The sequence below is a fragment of the Leuresthes tenuis genome, unplaced genomic scaffold, assembly GCF_036924035.1.
Source record: "Leuresthes tenuis unplaced genomic scaffold, fLeuTen1.0.hap1 SCAF_18, whole genome shotgun sequence".
NCBI classification, from domain to species: domain Eukaryota; kingdom Metazoa; phylum Chordata; class Actinopteri; order Atheriniformes; family Atherinopsidae; genus Leuresthes; species Leuresthes tenuis.
This window is the reverse complement of record NW_027325372.1, coordinates 12960998-12982971: the sequence shown is the minus strand read 5'-3', so window position 1 is coordinate 12982971 and position 21974 is coordinate 12960998. Positions and strand designations below refer to the sequence as shown.

Sequence of the window (21974 nt, the reverse complement as noted above, 5' to 3'; positions counted from 1 at the left end):
TGTTTACACTGCTGCGTGCTGACGTCATAGATAACCCCACCCCGCACGCCGAGCTGCCAGGCAACATGAGGGAGAGACCAGGAAGATCCGCCGCGGCCAAGTGAACAACCTACACACTGAGCATAAAACAGCCCGAAGCATCTCCCAGCCATTACGATGGAGGACACGGAAAAAGGTAAATAATTGACCGAAATTTATTGGTGCGCCAGGGCTGTAATGGACATTTTGAAACAACTTTACTACACGCGAAAGTTAGCAAACGTGCTAACTTTGCGCCGCGTCTGAAGTTTGACCCTGAGAACATATGCTACTTTTTAAAATTTCACGTTACATGATATGTGCTTTGTGAGAACTTTCGAAAGAAAACAAATCTCACGGATCCGCATTCGAGACGGGGTGCGGGCATTTTCAAAGAATATCACGGAAGTTCGGTGTTGCACAGCATATGTTACAGCGTGTAATCAGCGGTTGAGCTAGTTCAGTGAGAAGGTAAACGAGGAAGTTTATGTCAGTTTCAAACAATTTGTTCAAACAATTGAAAGGACAAAACCTATAAGAAGACCTTGACAGTTGGTGAAAATGATTTTTTTTTTAAAGACGCGCTCACAACTGCTTGACAGTAACCGTCCACCCCCTGAATGTGTGGTTTAATCATGCAAAACTCACGTTCTCTGAAAAACAAGTGCGCACGTTTTATTTGCAAGCAGCACGCTGTCACCGGTGGCATGCCACGAATGCACGCTACCTGCCATTCCTCCTTCTTTTATTCTCTCCTCCATCAACGTGGATATTCTTGCGAAAGCATTCCTGCCCTCGTGCCCTTTGAACGCCAGACTCGACCTTCGGTGACGCGACTTCTCATAAGTGCACGAGTTTGTGCAGCGGTGCAACGACAGTAGAAACTCTCAACAAAGCTTGTGTGTAGGAATCAAGTTGGGAAATCAAAGTTCAGTGTGATTTGCATGTGGTTGGCGTGCAAGCAGACGACAGGGGTTGAGGTGTGCACTTCAAGCGGATGTTGGGCAAAGAAGTTCTGACCCAGTTTCCCCTTCAGCATAAAACAATCTTCACACCTCGGTTTCATATGTGTAATTAGTTTGAAAGATTTGTTGTTTTGATAACTTGACAGTTGTGTCAGTTTTCATGTGGCTCTCAGTCTGTGGACACATTAGTTGGTGAAGCGCAGGGCTTTAACTGTCATTTTATGTGACAAATGAAGGTTCTTTTTGTGAGAGGCTACTTGCCTCTTCACTTTTGTTCCTCTTTGCTTGTGAAGTTTAATATGCTTTACATACGCAAGAAAGGCCCCATCATCATCACCACCACCACTACATTATGTGTTTTCTCCACCATGTGTGTAATGTAGCACCAGCAGTTCAGACAGACGGTACTCTGTGATCCTACGTGGTCTGGAAAATCAGTGAATGCCATACCTATCAAGGCAAGGATTTTTGCCATACTGCTTAATCAGAATCGGATTGTTACAGAAGTTGGTGAAACGGGGAAGTTCCATGCCAATTCCTGTACCCCCCAGCAAATAAAACCAGCACTGAGATGCTGTTTGTTCCTACAGCCAGCAGAAGTAAATGTTCACACTTTCTACCTGTCCGTGCCAATGCTTTAGATATAACAACAATAACCATTGTGCTCTGTCTTTATAGTCACATTGTCATGGCAACGCTCAGCAGGGTTCATTTAACTGTCAAAATTTCATGTTGTTTAATTTTTTTTTTATTATTAACTTAAAGACACTATATAAAAAAATAGTCCCTTTTAAAAAGAAAAACGTTCTTTCACTCATTATTTAGGCATATTTTAATACTCCTCTTTTTTTAGCATTTCAAATGGATTATTGCAAATGTCAAAATGAGAATGGGACAGGAGAACAGGTTACAGCAGCAGGGGCAGTGCGTATCGAGTAACTGGCGCTTCTCAAAGGAGTCTCCTCTCCTCTGATTATGTGGCAGTACTACGTCTCTTTCTTTGGTATATTCTTCTGGAATGTATTCTGGCATATTCTTTATCTTGATCAGGAGTTATTTGGAGTCAAGTGCACAGTTTGATCTGGGGATTTACACGCAGCGGAAAGATGAGGTAGTCTCAAACCTCAAGAGTTTCCTCACTCAGAAATACTGCTCCATACTGCTTCATGTCTCTCTTATCATCTCATGATCGTTGTTTGGATGGATTCCCGTTTCTGCCATGTTCTACTTCATGGTTGGAAGCTTGAGGTTTGGACTCGAAGATGTCCAAAAAATGACAGCTGGGCTCACCGTCCCGTCTTGTTTTTCGACCCACTTGTCTAATAAGATTGATCATGAGCAGCGGCCAACAATTTTGCTTAATTAGATTTCTCTGAAGCACAACTGGCTGCTTTCAGCTGTCGGAGGAAGTCCCTCGCAGGCGACGTCCCCTCAGTAATGTTCAGCTGATTTGTTTGAGCAAGAAATTAATTTGGCGGAAGAGAATCGTGCAAAGTATGTCCTCGTATGTTTCCATATATCCAGGATTTCATGGTAGGTTGATGCTAACCCCTAACTATTATTCTGGTGTATTTTTGTGACATATTACAGATGATTTATCCAAACAACATGGGCTTTAATGGTACTGCATTTAACTCGGTTTACATCGTAGCGCTGGATAGAAGTAATGGAATTGCAGCGTCTATGACAGGATAAGTTCAGGCAATGATTCTTCTATTAACCAGATTAAATATCACAGTACTACAAATGGTATTAGTTCAATGTAGAAACTAACAGTTAATTTGTTCTTTGTTTAAAAAATCTGGACAGAAAAAAAAGACGCCCAGGGGCCATTTAAACCTTTTGCTTTCAGTCCAGCTTTCTTGAGAATTTTTCATTCACCTGTGAGATTTGGCGCGGCAGCGTTCTCACCTGCCTGACAGTGCCTGTAGCTTATAGACCTCTAATCTTCTCCACTCCTCCACCTTCCAGCGTGACACAGTAGAGAGAAACTTCGGGTTTCGCTGTCAGACGGAGAAGAGTGCGCAGACTGTTAATTGACAGTCCCAGATAATGGAAGATTTTATTGTGTAATTCAGTTCCATGTAGAAATGATTCAGATCTTCCCACAATGCTCTCAGTGGTGACGGGCAAAGTGCGTGCCCTAACCCTCTGTTTAGGCCAAACCCTTCATTTCAGGGAGACTGGAATTTCCAGCCCCGCTGTTTTGTTTCTTTTCTTTTCACACTTCTCCTTTGTTCTCTCATACGACTGGAGATAATTTCCCTCTGCTTCTTGATTTATTTCTTTGTGTGTTACTGCTATTTTCTCCTTGTCTCAGTTGCTCCGGTTTGAAGGTTCTAGTTTGCATCCTAGATCCTGGATTTACCTTTTTTTTTCTTCTTTGTTTTTTATGGAGTCTCAAACATGACCCCTCCTGAGTTTCGACTGATGCACACAGCACGTCTAAAAGTGTGAAGAATAATATGTTAATTTTATTTTTAATGACTTTGTATATTCTACTAAGCTAGTATGCTGCCATTCTCATGCATGTACTCCACATTTATTTTCCAAATCGATGATGGATTTTACAACAAGTTTCCTACACCGGCTTTCCTTGCATCCATTTTAATAGTGAGAGGAATTAGAACCTCCTGACCTCGCCATGACATCTCAGTTGGAGCACTGTCCACATAGTATGCTGATGTTTCGAGATACAAGGAAAATAAGAGTCTCGTGTGTGTATTTGGGATAAGTTGGCATATGCCAGACCTTGGTAGAATAAAGGCTGCAAACTGTGATGTAAAAGTGATATTTCTGAGCACGAAATTGCAAAGAATTTGTGGATTTTTATCATCTCCTGTACATCTACTGAAGGGACGGGTACCAGACTCTGTACTTGTAATGCCATTGGCTGACTTGCACTGGCTCTAGTACCAGAGATGCTCATTAAGCCTTTAGTGCCAAATTTCTTGGTGAGAGAAGAGAAGGATGCAATACGATGTAGCCAGGATTCATTTGTGGTAGCAGGCTCGGCATAGGGATGGGCGATATGGCAAAAATATCATATCGCGATTTTTAAAAAATAAACTCATGATTTCGATTTTATCATAATCATAAAGTGAAAAACAGAAGTATTTTCGGCTGGGCAGCTCGTACCGCGGGTCAACTTGAAGCAGACGTTCGAACCAGTCCTTTTCTACCGTCTTGAACGGTACCATATCTTTTGCAAGATAAAAGGTAACTGCTTCTGTTACCTCTTTCTATCACTTGCTTGACTTGTCATACGGAGTTCCTTTGTCAAATGGCTGTGTTAATGTTGTCTGTTTTGGTCTTATGCTAGCTGCTGCCTCTGCCTGCGGTGCTGGTGTCGCCGGGCCCCTCGCTGTGATTGAACAGGTTCGTCGTGTTGCCACCCGACGTGCGAACCTTTTATGTGCAAACTTTGCAAATTACTTTGCTTGCGCTTGATCAGTTGCGGAAAATCCAAACCAATTCCATATAATGGAGGTGGAATTTTTTTTAGCGACCAACTCCTCCGTTTGGCTTTCAGCCATGGCTCTCCATGCGGCTACTGCTACACACACAAACAAGGAGGCGGGTAAGAAAGCGCGTCACAGCCCGTAATTTGCTGTGATTGGTCGGTCAGGTTGGGAACGTAATACGTCTGGTGCGTCGGTGCACTAGCATAGAACTGCAATTTATAGACTGTGCCCGAGACGATCCCACGATCTCTGCAGTTTGACAGATCGTTACGGATCGTCTTCACGTTGCAATCGTTCACGATATAATATCGTCATATCGCCCACCCCTAGCTCGGCAAAACCAAAACCTCTTCTCAGAGATAACTGGTACTTTGGCGGCGGTTAAGATTTTTCTTTGTTAACTCTCTAACCCTCTTTAGGCTCTGTGCACTCGCATAAGTGGGCTTTTTTTTTTCAATATTTGATCCTACTGACACAAAATATCACCAGACTTAATTTGCAAGAAGAGCGCGTTGTTTGGACGGAGAAGTGTGAAAAATGTAAAAAGTCATTATGGAGAAAACGCTACTTGGGCAAATGAGTAAGTTCATATTTGCTTGCTGCTTATTTCACACAAATCTCTTAAACTCTTAACTTGAGAAGAAGTGCCTTTAGCTCAAAAAGAAACCCATGATAACATGGTAATCGGGTAAGCCGTTTACCAAATCAAAGCAGCTTTTATTGGTTGAATATTCTCTTTATTATAGAGGTAAAATCTGTGTTTGAGCCAATATCAGCAGGTAAAAGACACAAGTGACAGCCAGAAAGGGCTGATGAAAAGCTTTCATGCAGAGGCCTGCAGTAGCGATGGTTGTGGGTGCATTAGTGCACATGGCATGGCTAACGCATCTGTGAAGGGGGCATTAAAGCTGAGTGTTGCCATCAAGAAAACATCTCTTTTGAGTTGTTTACATTTTAGCATTCCAAATATTAATACGGGCCGGTAGATGAGTAGATTGAGAGCACTCTCGTTTCAGCGTGGCAAGTTTACTGTGAAGCTAAGCTAGCAGGAAATAGCCATGTCATGCTATGCTGTCATGCTTCCTACTGCCTTCAGTTTTTGAGTAGATTAAACAAAAATAATAATTTATTTGTATATTATTGAACTAGAGATGGTGTCGGGTTTATTTTGCTACTTTAGAGACGGTAAGGATGCACCCATTTCCAATCTATTCGCTAACCATTAGCAAACAAAAAAACCTAGATTGGACAAACTCGTACATTATCTTTGTTTTGTCCTTGCATTTCTTATTGTTTTCCCATGATGCACATCTCACGAGAACTTTGTGAGCCCAGTTGATCCTCCCACAGTCATCTATGTCTCATGATTCTTGTTTTAGGCTCATCATGTGACAGGCCTATGCCTTGAATAGTAGGGTAATTGATCTCATGCCGTGCTTCATTAACCACTTTAAAGTAGCTGTTTGCTCCTGGTTACAGCCTAGGTGGACTGATACCACTGGTGGTGTTTTCTGTTCTTATTTGTTTGATTTTTGAAGCAAACAGGTCAGTCCAAGAGCACGCTGAAATTGGTTGGAGAAATTGGCTGATCTTTGATTTCATCATTTTTGATAATCCATCCAACTTAAGCATACTAGTTATTTTCTTTTTAACAAGTGTCACATGAATCGGTGGTTCTGTTTATCAGGAGGGCCGCAGAGTGGATTTAATGCTGAGCTCAGTCTGTTTCTTAATTAAGATGGTAAACGGCTCTTAGAGGACGGACAGGTTTATCCATTTTACATTAAACGTCTCCTAGATAGAGTAGGTTTGAATATTGACACATTATTCTCCCAGTAGCAATAATGTTGACCCAAGGAAAAAAAACCTCTGCGTAACACTTGATAGCTTTGATGAGTAATTGTAATAGTGCTTTTCCATTACAAGCTATGGTACCATATAGTTCCACTCATTATGGATCTTCCATCCTTACTTTGTGGGCGGGGTCAGCTGTTTATTATCACAGCGTGTGTGAAGCGCAAACAGCTTCTTGGAAGAGCACTGTTTACGCCCACAGGATTTTCTACGACCCATCAGCACTCTGCAGTGCTTCCACGTCCCCATGTTGCATCGGCACGGCTCACTTGAAACCGCAATTACGCTGTTCTACCTGCAGCGGACGGGAGGAAAAAATAGCAACAATAAGACGAGCCATCAAGCTCGTTACCACAAGAGAGTCACAGCTGGGCTGACCAAGAACCCAAGAATAGTAACAGAAGCACACTGCAAGACCTGCCATTTCACTGATATTTATCATTAATTTCCTGTTACCGTAATGGCCCCTTTGTTAAACCGTGGATTTAAAACGCCGTAAGTAGTTTTTAATGAATGTTCTCTCATTGATCAAGACAATCAGTAATTACTTGGATATCTTCATCGAACTGAGTATGATAGAGAATCACCAGCTGAATGTTTCAGTAAACAAATAAGGGGTAATTCCAGATAAGGTTGAACATTAATGTGTCAAAACCACGACACGTACCACTGTTTCCCTGGTAATAACTTAGGGTTTGACTAATATCTGAAATTGTAAATGGGATGAACTTTAGGTTGTTCTTTTTTTTTTTTCCTCCCAAGGTTAAACATCCGTTTGAACGTGAAGAGTTTGGATTAGAAAATCTTTTTTGTATGCGATTCAGGCCTTGTGCTGTGCAAACCGTTTTATTGGTCTGTAAATGAACTGAAAATGGAGGAAAATAGCAATCGAACCCATGCTAATAGAACACCATGACAACAAATAATCCAAGGAGAATAGCGAAGGCTGTTCTTTATTGTAAATCCAGCTGGTATGTACATTTTCTTGATATGGTGAGACAGTTTTGGTCACTTTTTTTATTGACACCTCACTAGAGACTATAGGAGCTTCCATGCCTTGTCCAGAGGCAATTATAGCCAGCAAGTCTGTGTAGCAAGAAGGTGCCTTTCCCTTTTCCATCATCTAATAAGTGGAGTTTGTTGGGTGTAAGGCTCAATGGCATTGGCGATTTTATTCATATAGAATCTTTCCTTACATGTAAACCCAATGTGCTGAACAAAGACCAAGTATGAGAGAACCACACGTGGCAAAATTGCACAGAAAAATACAGCACATGTTCTCATACACACATTTATTTGTAGGCTTGTGAGAACAGGAATGTTCTGAGTTTAATTTTGAATGTAGGCGCAGCTGTAACGGACCTCAAATCAGCAGGTAGTTTGTTCCAAAGATGTGGACCACAGTAACGGAGAGCCCTCTCTGCAGATTTGGATCGAATTCTGGAAACAACTAAAAGACCAGCGTTTGATGACCTCAGAGACTTGGTTGGGTTATATAAAAGGTGACTCTGAGGATCAACAGGACCGTTTCAGAGCGCTTTGTTCCCCCTTCTCTGCAGAAATGAACATGAAATCGAAGCGGGAGGTTTTCTGTTAATGATACACGCTGGGGATTTTGCGGCAGGTTTGAGCACAATGCAGTTTTTCTGGAAACTGTGAGAGCATGAAAACATCCTGTTGGGAACCCTGCTGTTTGTGTGGAGTTATGTCAGGTTAGTGGTTGCTCCTTCAGTGGCCCAGCACACATTCCTTTCAGACCGATTAAATGAATATGGACTAAAACCATCCTGGGCCAACTCTGACTGTGTCCTGAGCGATAGAGTCCCAGTGCATCCTCAGTTTGTCCTCGGTGTGTTTACACCTGACTGGATCACCCAACACGCATATTGGCACCAGCTCTAAACAGCCTCCCAAAGCCCTTTCCACTCAGCTATGAGTAAGAAATCTAACTTCATGTGAGCAAAAATCAAAGCCAACAAGGAAGTTGAACAAGAAAACCACCAAGCTGGCAGGACAGCCGTGTTCTTCACGTCAAATCAGATCAGAAGATCCCCATAAGCCAAACATTCAGAACAGCACACACATTGTCCCACTGTTTAGTACCTGTCTGTTAGAAGGGATTAGTGGACACCCTTCATCTTAGCATGGTATCAAAATTATTAACCTTTCAAGATTTTTTTTTTTCCAAAATGTTTCCCTTCAACATTCTTGAGGGTGGAATTTGTCTCCCACAGTGCTTCAGTGCTGCCAGCAGAGTGCCTCTCCTTGTCTCTTAATGTGAAGCATTTCCTGAGTGCAGACTCACTGGGTAGACTCTGAGAACAGAGGAGCGGCGTTGAAGATGGGCTGAAACTCAATGTGGAGAACACAGTTTTGTTCTTGGGTTTAAAATTCACTAACATTTCTGTGCTGATGTGCGCTTTGATTTGTCAGTATTACCGTTTTGCACATTTTCAACTCGACTTCCCTACGCGTTCATTGGTCTCTATTCATCGGAACATTCTCGATTTCATGATTCCGGCTGCAGCTAATGCATCAGGAGTAATGAAATGTACCCGTTTAGGACACGTTTAGATTGGCTCCACTCTTTCCTCCCTCTTCTAACGAAGCTGTCCAACTCAGAAGGCATATAGTCATCATCAGTAATAAAATTTGTGTTGGAATGACAGGTTTTCTACTTTATTGCAGCCTTGAAAAGTCCCAGCAGATGTTGGAATACATAGAGGTGTTTGCTGGCTTGCTTGTCTTTGTGTTATCCCTGCCTTAAATCATTGCAGTGCATCAGTTGGTGCTTTGAGTACATGTTACACTTTGATGGAGTTTTTTTTTTTTCATTTTTATTATTGTTACAAAGGTTTTTACATTATAGAATCGGTACATCCCTCTGGCTCTGCAGTGATGGAAATACTAACTCCTATGAGCCCCACACAGAGTGGCACTTTTGTTCTCTTCACCACGCTGAGCACTTTCTCTCAAATACACACACACAATACCCAGTGAAGCCTGGGGGCATCCTCTCCTCTCCATTCTAGCTGACTAGCATTACTGCTGCTCCAAGATGAACTGGTCAGCCTGGATTAGCGCTGTGCTGTAATCTGGGACACTGCAGATTATGCTTTTCATCTAATGCGCCCCTACCACGCACACATCACATGACCGACCCACACAAATGGAACCTCTCCTAGTTTCTCCTTGGATGACAGACTGGGTGACAGATATTGCGTGAGAGAAATGAGAGAGAGCCATGCAATATCAATGCAGCACCAGCCTCTGTTAGCACACGTGCTAATAGTGGCCAGCATCTGAACACTGGCGGCACTGATTGCACATACGGATGTTGGAAGGATGGACTGAGAATTGACCTTTGGGATTATAGTGAAGAGGAAGAGGGGAGGGTGTGTGTGCTTCCACAGCTGCTTGAGTGGACAGGTAACTTATTAACGGCCAGAAGGGAGCTGAGCGTTTACAACACCGTGGCCTTCTGCATAAATGAATAATGAAAATGTTTCTTGTTACTTTAGTTTCACGCTGAACTTCTGACTGCCTAAAAGCCAGCATAAAACTCCTTTAGTGTTCCTCTCCGTCCCATATACAACAAGAGTCCAGGGTGCTGTAAACAAGGAGACACAGAGACTGCCAGCACGCGGCTGGATCACATGCAGACAATCAGCACTTGGCCAGCTTCGCTTAGGTAGTGTCGGTGGCAGAGAGGTGGCCGTCGCTCTGACCAACAACACACAGCGAGCTGTAAATATGGAGCCTCTGGAGGAGTACCACTCTCCCTTTGACTTTGAACAAGGAGTCAACGCCAGCTACCTCTTCCTCTCTCCAGCCTATGGCGACACGCCACCCAGCTCGCCAGCTGTCAAAACCAGAGGTAATCACAAGGAGGAAAGGGAGAGGCCGAGTGGAGGATTTGTTTTTGTGTGTATGTGTGTGTGTGTGAGAGAGAGTGTGTGTGTGTGTGTGTGCTGAACACAAAGACAAAACATGGCTTTGGTTCATTGAAGGGTAAGAATTTGGGGGAGCCCAAACTTTCAGGGGGAGGGAACATGTGATAATTGGTGGGGGTGTGTGCGCGCGTCTTTGCCAGTTTTTATTTTGCTAATTTACTAATTTAGTTTTCAGATTGGAGAACATGGTAATTCTATATACAAACTTTGTTTTTGCTATAGTGATGTTGTGCTACCATTTTGTAGCACAACATCATGCCTTGTCCCCTAAATACTGTCAGCCGCGCTGCCCTCATCGCAGTGTCTGTTACTTATTTTCAAAGCTGAGTTTAATTAAATGTTATCCGGCTCTGCATAGCACTGCGTGTGTATTCAGAGTTAGGAATTGATGTAATTCCATGTCAGGAATAATTGTCTGTTCCTATTTACTTATAAAATATTGAAAGAAAGTTTACACAGAAAATTGCTTGTAAAAATGTATGTTTCGATGCGACTTTGGTTAATTTAGTTGAAATGCAGACACTCTTCATGTCCTTTACAGCCATCTGTGCAGAGAGTTAGTTCACTTCATGGTATTTCCTTCACATTCTTATTGGCTGAATAAGTCATTTACTTACACGGTTGTATGTCATTGCTTTTGTTAAACAACATCAAGCCTTGTAAATCTTGTAAAGCTTGAGACCTTTTACAAACGGAATGGATCAGAATGAGTGGAATTTAGCTCAGATCGAGTCACATGACTGTGCAACATCTGCTGCCTCCACCAGTGACATGGAGACATACTGTACATCACTGTTAGGCATGGAGGCTCCAAACACATCTTCAGTGTGTGCAAAGTTGTGAGTTCACACGTAACCCGACATCCCAGCTCTCGGCAGACAATCTGACATAATCGCCTCGGACAGCATCTCCACGTAGTTAATTATAAAGACTCAGAGCACATCAGTACATGTGCTGGTCTGTTTTTCAGCCTGTATGCACATGCATGCTGTTTACACCAACTTAAAGTGAATAAACACCCTTTAATTAAGAAAAAGCACTATACCAGCAGTTGGCTACAGCGATGAAGCAATCCTTGTGCTTCTTCACCATGGCTGTGATGTCATCACCCTTCTGTATGTGCTTACGTTCATGCGCAACATAACTGCACGTTTGACTCCACGCAATACTTTCATTGACTTCTTCAATATGATAAAGCTTCTAATTTAAGTCTCTCTTTGCCATTGATTCTCTTCTCTTTGCCTTCTTCCTTCCACTCGCAACATTTGAAGTAACTTTGTATAACACCACACAATTTATGTTTGAATAAATGAGCATTATAAGTCTTTAAAATAGTGCATTATTAATACATTAGACGTAAAATAAGCTTTGTTCTGCTGTGCAGTAATAAGTTTTCTTTTTTAAGCCTGTTAGATGAATCAGCTTTTGTAATTTTACTACATTTAAAATAACTGGTGACAGACGTTTTTAGTCTCAGATACTGTATATCCAGGTCTACCCCAGTGAAACTTACTCTCAAAATGCAGGGTAGGTCACATCATCAACATAAACACGTAGTCAGAATTATGTGTTTAATGGTCTATTTTAACATCACCTGACTAAGGTATTCTGTCATTTTCTCATTTCTCATAATAAGCCCACGCTAGCCTTTCTTTTGATATGTCAACACATGATAATAGCTTGCTTTAGCGATGAGATTCAGTTTAAAGCTTGCATCTTTTGGACAGTTGGCGATGCCTTCGCCTCCCACCCAGGTCACACTGCTAACTGGGACACAGTTTGGTGGTCGTTGTGGGTGGGTATGCAGTTTGATGCAGCAAACCAAACTTCCCCCCACTGCCTGCACTCTCATACAATCTTATCTGCTTCACCTACCCTCCCTCCCTTTTCTTTTTTTCTTGGTTTGTTTGTTTTGCTCTCGGCACCCACTGATAGAAGCACTCCTTCGAGGCTTACATCCACTCATGCTGAGCTAGCTTCCAAACTGAGGACAGAGAACTTTTCTGACTGCAAGGATTACACAGTTTTACAAGGCAGATGACTCAAATGAACATTTTGAAAAAAAAAATCTGCTAGAAAATTCAGTTTCCGAGTGGCGCAGTGCTGGTTGTCATAAGGAGGGACAACATTGTTCTTTGTGACTCGAGCAAGTATCTGCAACACAGTGCTATCTTTGTCAGATGTGCATCTGTAGTGTAGATGTGAAGGAAAAAGAGACAATGCCTCCCAGGTTTCTCTTTAACATGGCGTTTTTCTCAGAGCGTTTTTGGACACTTGCATGTCTACACTTGGGAGATGCCCAGTCGGCTCCTCACTCATCCTCGTGGTGTTGATTAAATATAGAAACGGCAAGTAATGACAAAGCTCAGCTCATGAGAATTCGATGTGATTGGAAGGATGAGAAAAGGTCTTTCATTAACACCGAATTACTAGATTTTATTTTAATGATATTTTTCCCCCCTCATCAGTCTCAGGTAAACTGTTGGATATCTGGGTGTGACATGGAAAGGCAAAAAAGGCAGCTAAGTGGTTTGGAATGAGGTGGGAGTTGGCGAGATGAGTGGCGCAACTCCTGATTTATTTATTTATTTAGTTATTTATTTATTTATTTATTTATTTATTTATTTTTTTTGCAGTGAGTTTGAGGTGTGATGCAGTGTGTGTCGGTTCAACTCCATATTAATGTTTGGCGTGGGCACAGGTGCAAACCAGAGATGGTAGAGCAACGGCTCTTAATCTTAATGATCTAAATCTGATGCAATGTGAACATAATTCTTCTCCAGTGTTTTGAAAGGTTTTCTTCTTTCTTTTTTTTTTTCCTTTTTGTACCCAGCACATGTTGCTGCTGGTCTGAGAAATGTTAGCAGCAAGAATGTATGTTAGAAGAGGTGAACCGGGAGGACCCTATGAAGCTGAGGCTCTGTTCTGTCCATGAAACGCAGACAACTGGAAATGTTTTGAACGAATCAGTCAGAGCCTGGTGTAGTTGTAAATGGAGATTAATAGTCTTTTATTCAGACTGGAGATTCATGACTATCACAACCACAGCGTAATTCGATGTTCAGTTTGTAGCACAAGGCTTTAAGGAAGTGACATGAAGATGCTACTGGTGGTCTTCATCCCACTGTATGTTGGACAGCAGCACAGCGGTTCTGTGTCTGAATAGCTCTTTTGACACAGAAATCATCAATTTTCCCTCATTAAAAAGACTCCCTCATCAAGCTGCTCATGTCATCTCTGCCTGCTTTATGCTCTTAGACTTCATGTCAGTGTTGTGGAATGAAATGCAGCTCTCCTTGTCACACAGACACCGATTCGACTGCTTGTTCCTGTTTTGACCTCTTTTTAATTTTGCTTTGAATAACTGGACAGCTGAGAGACGAAGAAGAACGCCCTCTGTGACAGATTTGTGCCGCCCTTATTGAGCTCATTTCTAAACGTCTTCATCTTTGACTGGCAGATCCAAACAACCCCCCCCCCCCCCCCCGTGTGTTCCCACGCTGTCTGAGCCCAGGATGTTGAAATTTCTCTATATAATTGATGCAGTTAGAGCTCCTACTGGGCACAGCTCTGTCAGAGATGGCAACATCAAAGTGTTAATGTGTGTAAAGCGAGAAGCTTTCACGTATTTTCCTCTGTACCTCCCAGGTTCCCAGGAGCAGCCGGAGTCAGTCCCAGAGATGGGAGAGGACGCAGTGACGTCTGTCAGCCCGGCATCTTCTCCCGCCATGACAGAGGAAGAGCGTCAGGAGCTACAAGAAGAGTTGGCCAAGGTCAGGAGGGTTCAGGGATTAAAGAAGTTCCCGCTGAAGTGGTCAGGATCCGATGCTGGACACGACGAGCGTCTTTATAAATATGGAAGACATTTTTTTCTGCCACACTTTGTCCTTTTTCCACTGTCCTCCCCTGCATCTGACCCCGGCCTCTTAGCGCACATCCAAACTTGTAAAATGTCATTTTAAAACCTCTGGCTTGCTGTGTTTACACCCTGCATCCACACAGCTCCATTGTTTAAAGACTTCAGTGTTAAGCTCAAACTTTACACAGAGGCTAATGGCTTTTGCGATTTCATTCCTTTTGCCTGGGTACTCCTTTCCCATTGTCCTGACTTCCTTTTGTGATGAAAGATGCACCCAGTATACCGTAGCTCTGAAATGTTGCCATATTTGCTTTTCGATGGCTTGCTGCCACTAGGACCTTATATTGTTATAAAGCCTGAATGTTTTGAACTGAAAACATAGACTTTTCCATCACCAATGTTTTATTTTAGAGGGTGAAACTAATGTATGTTGTGTCAGGTCTTAATGCCTGCAACAAGACTAGTTTTAGCACACTTCAGTCACATTTGGACTCGTATGTAACAAGTTCACGAGTGTGCACCTGTGTTTGCACGCGGCGCTTAGGTTGAAGATGAGGTCCAGACTCTGTCCCAGGTTCTAGCAGCCAAAGAGAAGCAGCTGGCGGATATTAAGAGGAAGCTGGGCATCACACCTCTCAATGAGCTGAAACAGAACATCACTAAAACCTGGCAGGAGGTCACCACCTCCTCTGCGTAAGTACTTCACCCACCGCTGCATCGTCCCGATGCCCATCGAGCTTTTATCTTTTCCTTGTACCCAGTTGAGCACTGGGGTAGGAGCCTTTGAAGTGTCACACCCTTTTATTTTTCTTAATACATTCAGAGCATCCATTATAGTGTGTCTTTGCTCTCGCTGCGTGTGCTGAAAACCCAGTTGGCTGTCAGCACTGTTGAGAGCAGCCCTCCTCTCAGCTGAATAAGAAAAAAAGATGTTGGTTCTGTTGACAGGTTGCCTCTGGCATGTCTGAAATTGCTTGATGGGATTTATATAACAGGAAATGGACAGCATTCTGACGCTGTCAGGCTTTCTTAGAAATGAAAAAGACATTAAAGTTTAGTTCTGGCCTTGATGCCTCTTTTAAGTCTTTGATCCATGGTGTTTTTTTTCTGTTTTTTTTTTCTTTTTCATCACACTCATATCCTCTCTTTTTGCTGCCCCCCCCCCCTCTCAATCTCTTTGTGTTATATATTTCAGCTATAAGAGGACATCTGAAACTCTGTCTCAGGCCAGTCTGAAGGCCACAGCCGCCTTTTCTAACATGGGGTCAGTCATCACCCGGAAGCTTGAGGATGTCAGGTGAGTCAGAGGGGAGGAGGGGGGGTGCGTCAACATGACAATTTAAGGATAAAATAATCCCCCAAATCCCCAGGGAAAACCCTAGAATGCATTGTGCTCCACCTGTTGGAATTTTTGTCATGATGAGGCCAGCGTGGTGAATTTCATGCATGTAAAAATAATCAGTCTCATAAGAAGGCCTCATGCTGTGTGCAATACTTATAGGAACTCTATCAGTCCTCTATGGAGAGCTTGACTTTTTCTCAAAATGTTCATCATGCGAGGCTGCAGTGGGGTGCGCTTGAATAGTTTCGATTTCTTTCCAAGTGTACCTACTTTTGCACGTTGGCAGCCTTTACATTCTCCCGTGTGATTTTCGAATCTCTGCCGACCTGAGGTCAGAGGGGGTGTTGTGACTGGAAACATGACATTGTTGTAATAACGTGTGCTCGCGTGCGGTCGTGCCCTTGAATCTGTTCAGTGTTTCATGTCATGATGACATAAGATGCAGTCTGGTTTCCAGAAATGTGGGGACTCTGAACAAAATGTTGAATATGTCCCATTTTTAAAAAAATTTTTTATGGTGTTTCGGCTGCTCAACGGTTAGGGGGGGTCTCCCGTTTTTGTTTGCCTTAATCGGGTGGCGGGTGTGGACGGCAGCCGGCCCCTTTAGAAGCCAGACTGTTCTGCTACAGAGCCGTGTTGTTGTAATGCGACTATTGTTTGGCATTGTTTTCTTTTAATAAGCAAGTCCTTTCCTGAAAAACACATTGTTTGGATGGCAGCATGTTGTTTCTCCAAAACCTGTGTTTATATGTCAGCATTGATGGTAACCTTGATGTGCAACCGCGCCACATGCACGCGTGCACCTTCAAATACTTCTGTGTACGTGCGTTTGTGTGTGTATGTGCTAACAAGTTGGATGGTTTGTTTCCTCTGTAGCCTGCAGGAAGCCGAGTTCATGAGCACAGTTTTGGCTGTTGGCCTCAGTCCATCATAAATGAGTTTTGGCTCTAAGAAGGGCTGTTTTTTCCCCCTCTAATTCTTAAATAGTAGAAGAATAAAGCACACCAGAAATTAGTAAAGTGAAGTGCAGATCACTGGTAATAGATCACAAAGACTGGGTCTCCGTATGTATTTAGCCTTGATAATCAATGGCGGTGTGGTGCTGCCTCACAGCAGGAAGTTTCTGGTTTGAATCCCAGTTCAAAAACATGCGTGTCAGATGAAATGGTGATTTTTAAATGGATCCATGAACTGAGTGTGATTGTACATGATTAGTTGGCTTGTTGGCAGGACCTATAGGCTCTACCCTCCACTATAAGACTACTTATCACCCGCAAACAGTAAATGTCCCTTCTAATTACATTACTGTCCACAGCTATAATCTTGCTATATGCTTATTTTTCCATGTTCATTAGAGAGTTGTATGAGGAGAGCCACAGATCGAATGGGTCCAATCTTTGTCCAATAATATATATAAAAAAAAAAACTTCTTTCAGAGTATCAAAGACATCTATTGTCTCATTAATAGTTGCTGATTGAACACGGCTTAAAAACACCCAACAACAGATGGTTCAAGTTGAGATCCATCTTTCTTTGATTCCCTCCCAGGTCCTAATTGGTCTTCTCCTCCGTCATCCTTCTTCTTTCTCGGATTATTGTGCTGCAAACAAGATTATTAGCTCCCTTCAAAGCTGTAGTGTGCTGAGAAAGGCAGATGAGCCTGAGTTCAGAGCTGGTTTTGGGGGGGTGGGGGGCGTTAAAAAGGCCAGAGGTGAAAGGGGTTGTGTGCTCTCACGCATGTGCATGCATATGTGCTTTGTGACTGTTTTGTGTGTGTGTGTGTGATGCCCAGATATTTACCCTTAATACGCAGGCTTAGCACATACCCTCTGTGATAACACCCAATCGATCTTAATGGGATAAAGCAGGATTTCTAGGGGTTTTGCACCTGGTAGAACAAATAAGGGTTTTGTACTGTATGTCGTGCGTTCATATATGAGCCTGTCTTCCTTTTTTTTGTTCTCCTCTCTGTGTATGCTGTCCTTTTTATGCTAATATGACCACTAACGCCCTTTTTTTTTTTTTCCTCCGTTTTTTTCCTGCTGTCGGATAGCTTACAATCGATACAACACTCGGCTAGTATGCCTGTCATAAGGTAAGGACAGCCAAACTAGTTTATGTCAATGTGCCGGCCACACAATGGTGGCCATGTTTTGAATTAAACATGAGAGATGAAGGCAACCCAGTGTTTGTTGGCAGCATGACAGCCGTAGTTTAGGAGAGCGGCTTATTTTCATGTTGTTGATGACAAAGAGACGTCTGAGTGTGGAGCTTAAGGATACCAGGAGCGAGCGTTGCTATCAGCTATCAGCGGCGCTGCAGCTTTCATAATCTCGCCCAGCCAGGCTGCTGTTTCGTCAAGCTCACGAAGGATCCAGCAGAAATCTCGTCAGAAATGAGGAGATAAAAACAGAGGCAGCATCCACCGGCTGTGAACAGGGAAACGCCCCCCCCCCCCCCCCCTTCAGAAAACGGATCCCCAAGTTTCCAGGCCAGATCTGCTGCTTTTAATCGTAACGGCGCACAAGTGTCCCCCTGCATTCTCTGTAGGTCAAGATGTGATTTTTAGGAGATTTATGTTGGGACTTTACAACCCGTGGATCATCAACAGACTTATTTACCGTGAAAATGAGTCGTTTCATATTCACCTTAATGTCACAGAAGACTCAGAAAACACACTGCTGCGTTCTCCTCTCAGCCGCCTCGTTCTGCGTTCTCCAGAGTAGCAACACCTCTGTGCATCTTTTCAGTAAATGAGTACGGGATGGGATGGGGGGGGGGGGTCGTGACCTCCAAACGTTGTGCTCGCAGGGAACGTCCAGCTCCTCTCATTTTGAACTGAAGACGTGTGTGGAGTGAAGTCGCATGTAGGTCCATCTATAATCATGTTGCCTCCTCGTTTTCGTCACTTTTTTTTTTTTTTTCTTTCACAGGAATGCACCAACTTTCAAGTCATTTGAGGAGAAAGTAGAGACACTGAAGGTAACGGATCCATAACGTGTAACTGCCCGAAACTGTGTGTGCGTGCAAACAAATGTGCCCGTGATTATGACTCAGACACACGCTATATTTCTGCATCGGAAGCTTTCCCTCCTTTATGATCGTGCTTTACTTGTAACTATGACGTCGGGCTTCAGTAACTCTGAAGTCTCTTGAACTGTCAGATGCGTTGAGCTTCAGTAAGTCGGCTCTACACGTGACTCCCTCTATCAGTGTGGTCACGGCCGTAATGAATTATCCACAGACCACTCGCAATTTTCGCTATAAATACCTTTTTAATGCAATATGTCAAGTGAGACTATTTGTCATTTGCTAAACATTTGTTTGAGGATGACCTTTCATGACTTAAATAAAAAGGGGAACAAAGAGATCTACAGTTAGAAGTTATTCAAAAAGCTAAAGTTTGGCCTGGAAGGGCAGACAACGTCATTGTTTGGGTGTGTGTTAATTCAGTGTTTTATTTAAAGGAGGAAGATTGTGTTGTTTGTTATAAGCTTCTCTGAATCATCCTTTTTTTTTTTTTTTCCTCCTTCTGCTTCAGACCAAGATCACCCCCTCAGCAGCCACCGGTGAGCCCAGTAACGAGGACGACGTCAGTCCTCAGAACGCCGAGTCTTTGATTAGTCAGCCAGAGGAATCCTCCTCCCAGGAGCCACTGATGCACTGAGACCAGCCTAACCCCTCCTGACCCCCCTCCCTCACTTGACCCTCTAACCCTTAGGCCATCAGCACCCCCCCCCCCCCCCCCCCCTCTCTGTGCGCCAGTCTCCCTTTATTGGAAACAAATGACTTACAAGCCTTCCTTGTGATCTAATTGTCTGCTCTCTTCTCTCACACATGTGCTCACTTGTTAACTTGTGTGGAAACTGAAAGCATGGGATGGGTTCAGGCACGTGGTTTTTGTGCCAGTTGTGTGCAGTGCATTGAGTGTGTTCAGGATCGCTGTGGGAGAAACCCTCCCTGCTGTGTCTTTTCTTCTGTTTTTTTTTTTCTTGCACTCCTTTCTTCTCTGCCTTTGTCTTTGTCTAACCAACAAAACTCGGATGCCAAACACGCTCCAGTTTATTATTTCTTTATCAATTTAACACTTGTTAGAGTGTAGAACGTTGCACAAAGTACACTTAAGAACATGTCTGATGAAGGATTTATACTTTAAAGTTTCTTTTTATGTGAACAAGGTAGATCCGCCATGGCCCTATATTATATATCGGAGTTATTGTTGTACACACTTGTGTTGTTTGCCTCTGATTTGGGGTCATTCTTTTTACTCTGGGTTGCCTTTATGGGCCAAAGGATTTTCCGCTTTCATCGTGCTAATTTTGACACCACAGTATCAGAAAGTAGTCTGAACAGTGCGTGTCTAAACAATGCATGCACTTTTTTTGTGTCATATAAATGTGCCACAGTGTTTGCATAGCTCGGCTGTTCCAGTTAGATTCTAAGCTGTGTTATGACTTCGAAATAGGAACACATTTCAGATTGAAACTGCACCTTTCATTGTGATGAGCTGGCCAGAAAATGATCTCCAGGCTTGCACAGTTGCAGGAAAACAGCCAAGATCAGCAGAACAGTCAGAGCAAACACGGCATGGACGTTCAGCCTTGACCCAAGGTGAGATTGGAGAAAAAAAAAAAAAAAACGTCTCTTCCACAGCCAGCCAGAGTCAATATTGAAACACTCGCCCATTGTTTCTGCGATGGGAGGTGACACCTTGTGTCCCCACACTATGTGTAACACGGTTACACGGTGTTGCCCTTAATGTGCTTTCCCTCCTTTTTATATGGAAGTTCTGGGAATTAAATTATTAAAAACGGCTTTTTTTAATTTTTTGGAGTGGTGGCAAACGGCAGGATTACACAAACTCTTTGCAGAAAATGCTGCTTTTATATTGACCAAAACAGACTTTCTGTATGAGGAGCTGAAGCATAATAGCTGTGATATCCACTGTCTTAAGGTGGCTTTACAGTGTCACGCTGCTTTAACTGACTATATCCTAGGAACTATTAAACTAATGAACAATTACTCCCCATGGACACTTTTCTAATGAGCCGAAACGCACAGGGCTACTGATGAATAAAAGGTTGAATGAGCCAATTTGATCACAAGCTTGACCAAAGCTAAACTAAGTGAAGGACACCGATTGTAAACACGTGGAGCAACCTGGTACACGTCCTCTCCTGCTGGTGGATGGAAGGCTCATCATGAATGTGGATTAGCTCTCATATCTGCAGTCTTTACCGTAAATGATACCTAGTGTTGGGCTGTTTTCTTTGATTGTTATTAACATGACTAAGTTATCTGGTGTGTTCACGTAACACCGCTTTTCAGCCACGACCTCCTTCACTGAGGGGAAAAACATTCGGTACGGCCTTTTACGTCAGGCGTGAGGATTTTACTTGGAGACGTATGTGCAGCACTTGCATACACTGTTCTGTTTTGTTGTAAGCAGCCACAGAAAGAAAATGTGCTCTAATTAAAAATACTTATGAAGTAACCTGCCTCGCCTGCTCACTGACTTACTCTGTGTGGGAGGGGACTTCCTCAGGTCCAATAAACCAGTTAAATTCTGCCGGCATACTGTGCAAAGAACACATGCAGTGTCATTGAAGGAGTCACATGTGGCTCTTTGGACATGGTGCGGTCAGCAGATAGCGGGACAAATGTGCAGAGATGGGAGCCAAAAAACTAAACGATCGAGAATAAATGTAAAAAAAAAAATGGGATTGCTTGCAAGCTGTTGGAGGCGAAAGTCTCGTACAGTATAGAAAAAAACATTTGTTCTATTTTCTAAAAGATAAAATTGATCAGGCATTTATGTAAAACATGCACCATAACTCTTGGTTTATCTGCCATTTTTTTATGCCTAAAGTTTACCCGTCAGCATTGCAGCTTGAATGAAGTACTGCGCATTAGTTCGCTGCTAAATGATTTTTACGGTCAATGGAATCTGGATTTACATCTTTCTGGCAAAAAAATGTGCTAAAATCATAGCATATGTACAATATAACATACTAAGCAGTTGGGTTTTAAACTAATTTGATAAACATCTAGACATTTGTAATTAGAAGTTAAAAGGAAAGAAAAAAAATAGCCTGAAAACTGGCAGAAAAAAAGGACATTTTTTTAAAAGTTTGACAAAGTTCTGGCGTGTTGTAACAGAACATGTGAAGGAGCCCTGGAAACCGAAGTCTCAGACATCTGACTCGGTTTAAACTCAATCAGCTGCACTTCCTCATTTGAACACACGAGGGCAGCCAAGGACAACGTGCCAGTTACTTGATGGCTTTATTTTTCTGAGTCCAGAGCAGACCGCCTGGAGCCAAGGCTGACTGCTGCTGCACTGACTCACACTCACAAGAGCTATGGAGGCCCCAGTTCCAGGAGGACACTGAGGAGAAGGTATTCCTAATTAGCTCGTCACTGTAAGGAACTCAGGCTATGTGCAAGTAGTTTTCTACAGTTTTGGATTATTTCAAAGGAAATATGCCAGTCTTATGGGTGATGGCCTCCTGTTTCTAT

At 42.9% G+C, this 21974-nt stretch overlaps 1 protein-coding gene across 2 annotated transcripts; it reads left to right on the top strand.

Moving 5' to 3' along the window:
- Positions 1-47: 47 nt before the first annotated feature.
- tpd52 (tumor protein D52) lies at positions 48-20803 on the top strand. 2 transcript variants are annotated; one of them, XM_072370932.1, is made up of 7 exons: positions 48-175; positions 13903-14027; positions 14658-14806; positions 15309-15410; positions 17509-17550; positions 18389-18437; positions 18997-20803. In XM_072370932.1, exons 1-7 carry the CDS (start codon positions 157-159, stop codon positions 19120-19122), a joined length of 612 nt encoding a protein of 203 aa, XP_072227033.1. In that variant the 5' UTR covers positions 48-156; the 3' UTR covers positions 19123-20803. The 2 variants fall into 2 exon arrangements, with proteins under 2 accessions (XP_072227033.1, XP_072227034.1); XM_072370933.1 differs by lacking the exon at positions 17509-17550.
- Positions 20804-21974: the final 1171 nt, after the last annotated feature.

What these genes read in the sequence shown, in the direction of transcription:
- tpd52 (XM_072370932.1), top strand. An exon ending in GAGGTCACCACCTCCTCTGC is followed by an intron (nt 14,807 to 15,308) that starts GTAAGTACTTCA and finishes TATATATTTCAG; the next exon opens with CTATAAGAGGACATCTGAAA. An exon ending in CGGAAGCTTGAGGATGTCAG is followed by an intron (nt 15,411 to 17,508) that starts GTGAGTCAGAGG and finishes GCTGTCGGATAG; the next exon opens with CTTACAATCGATACAACACT.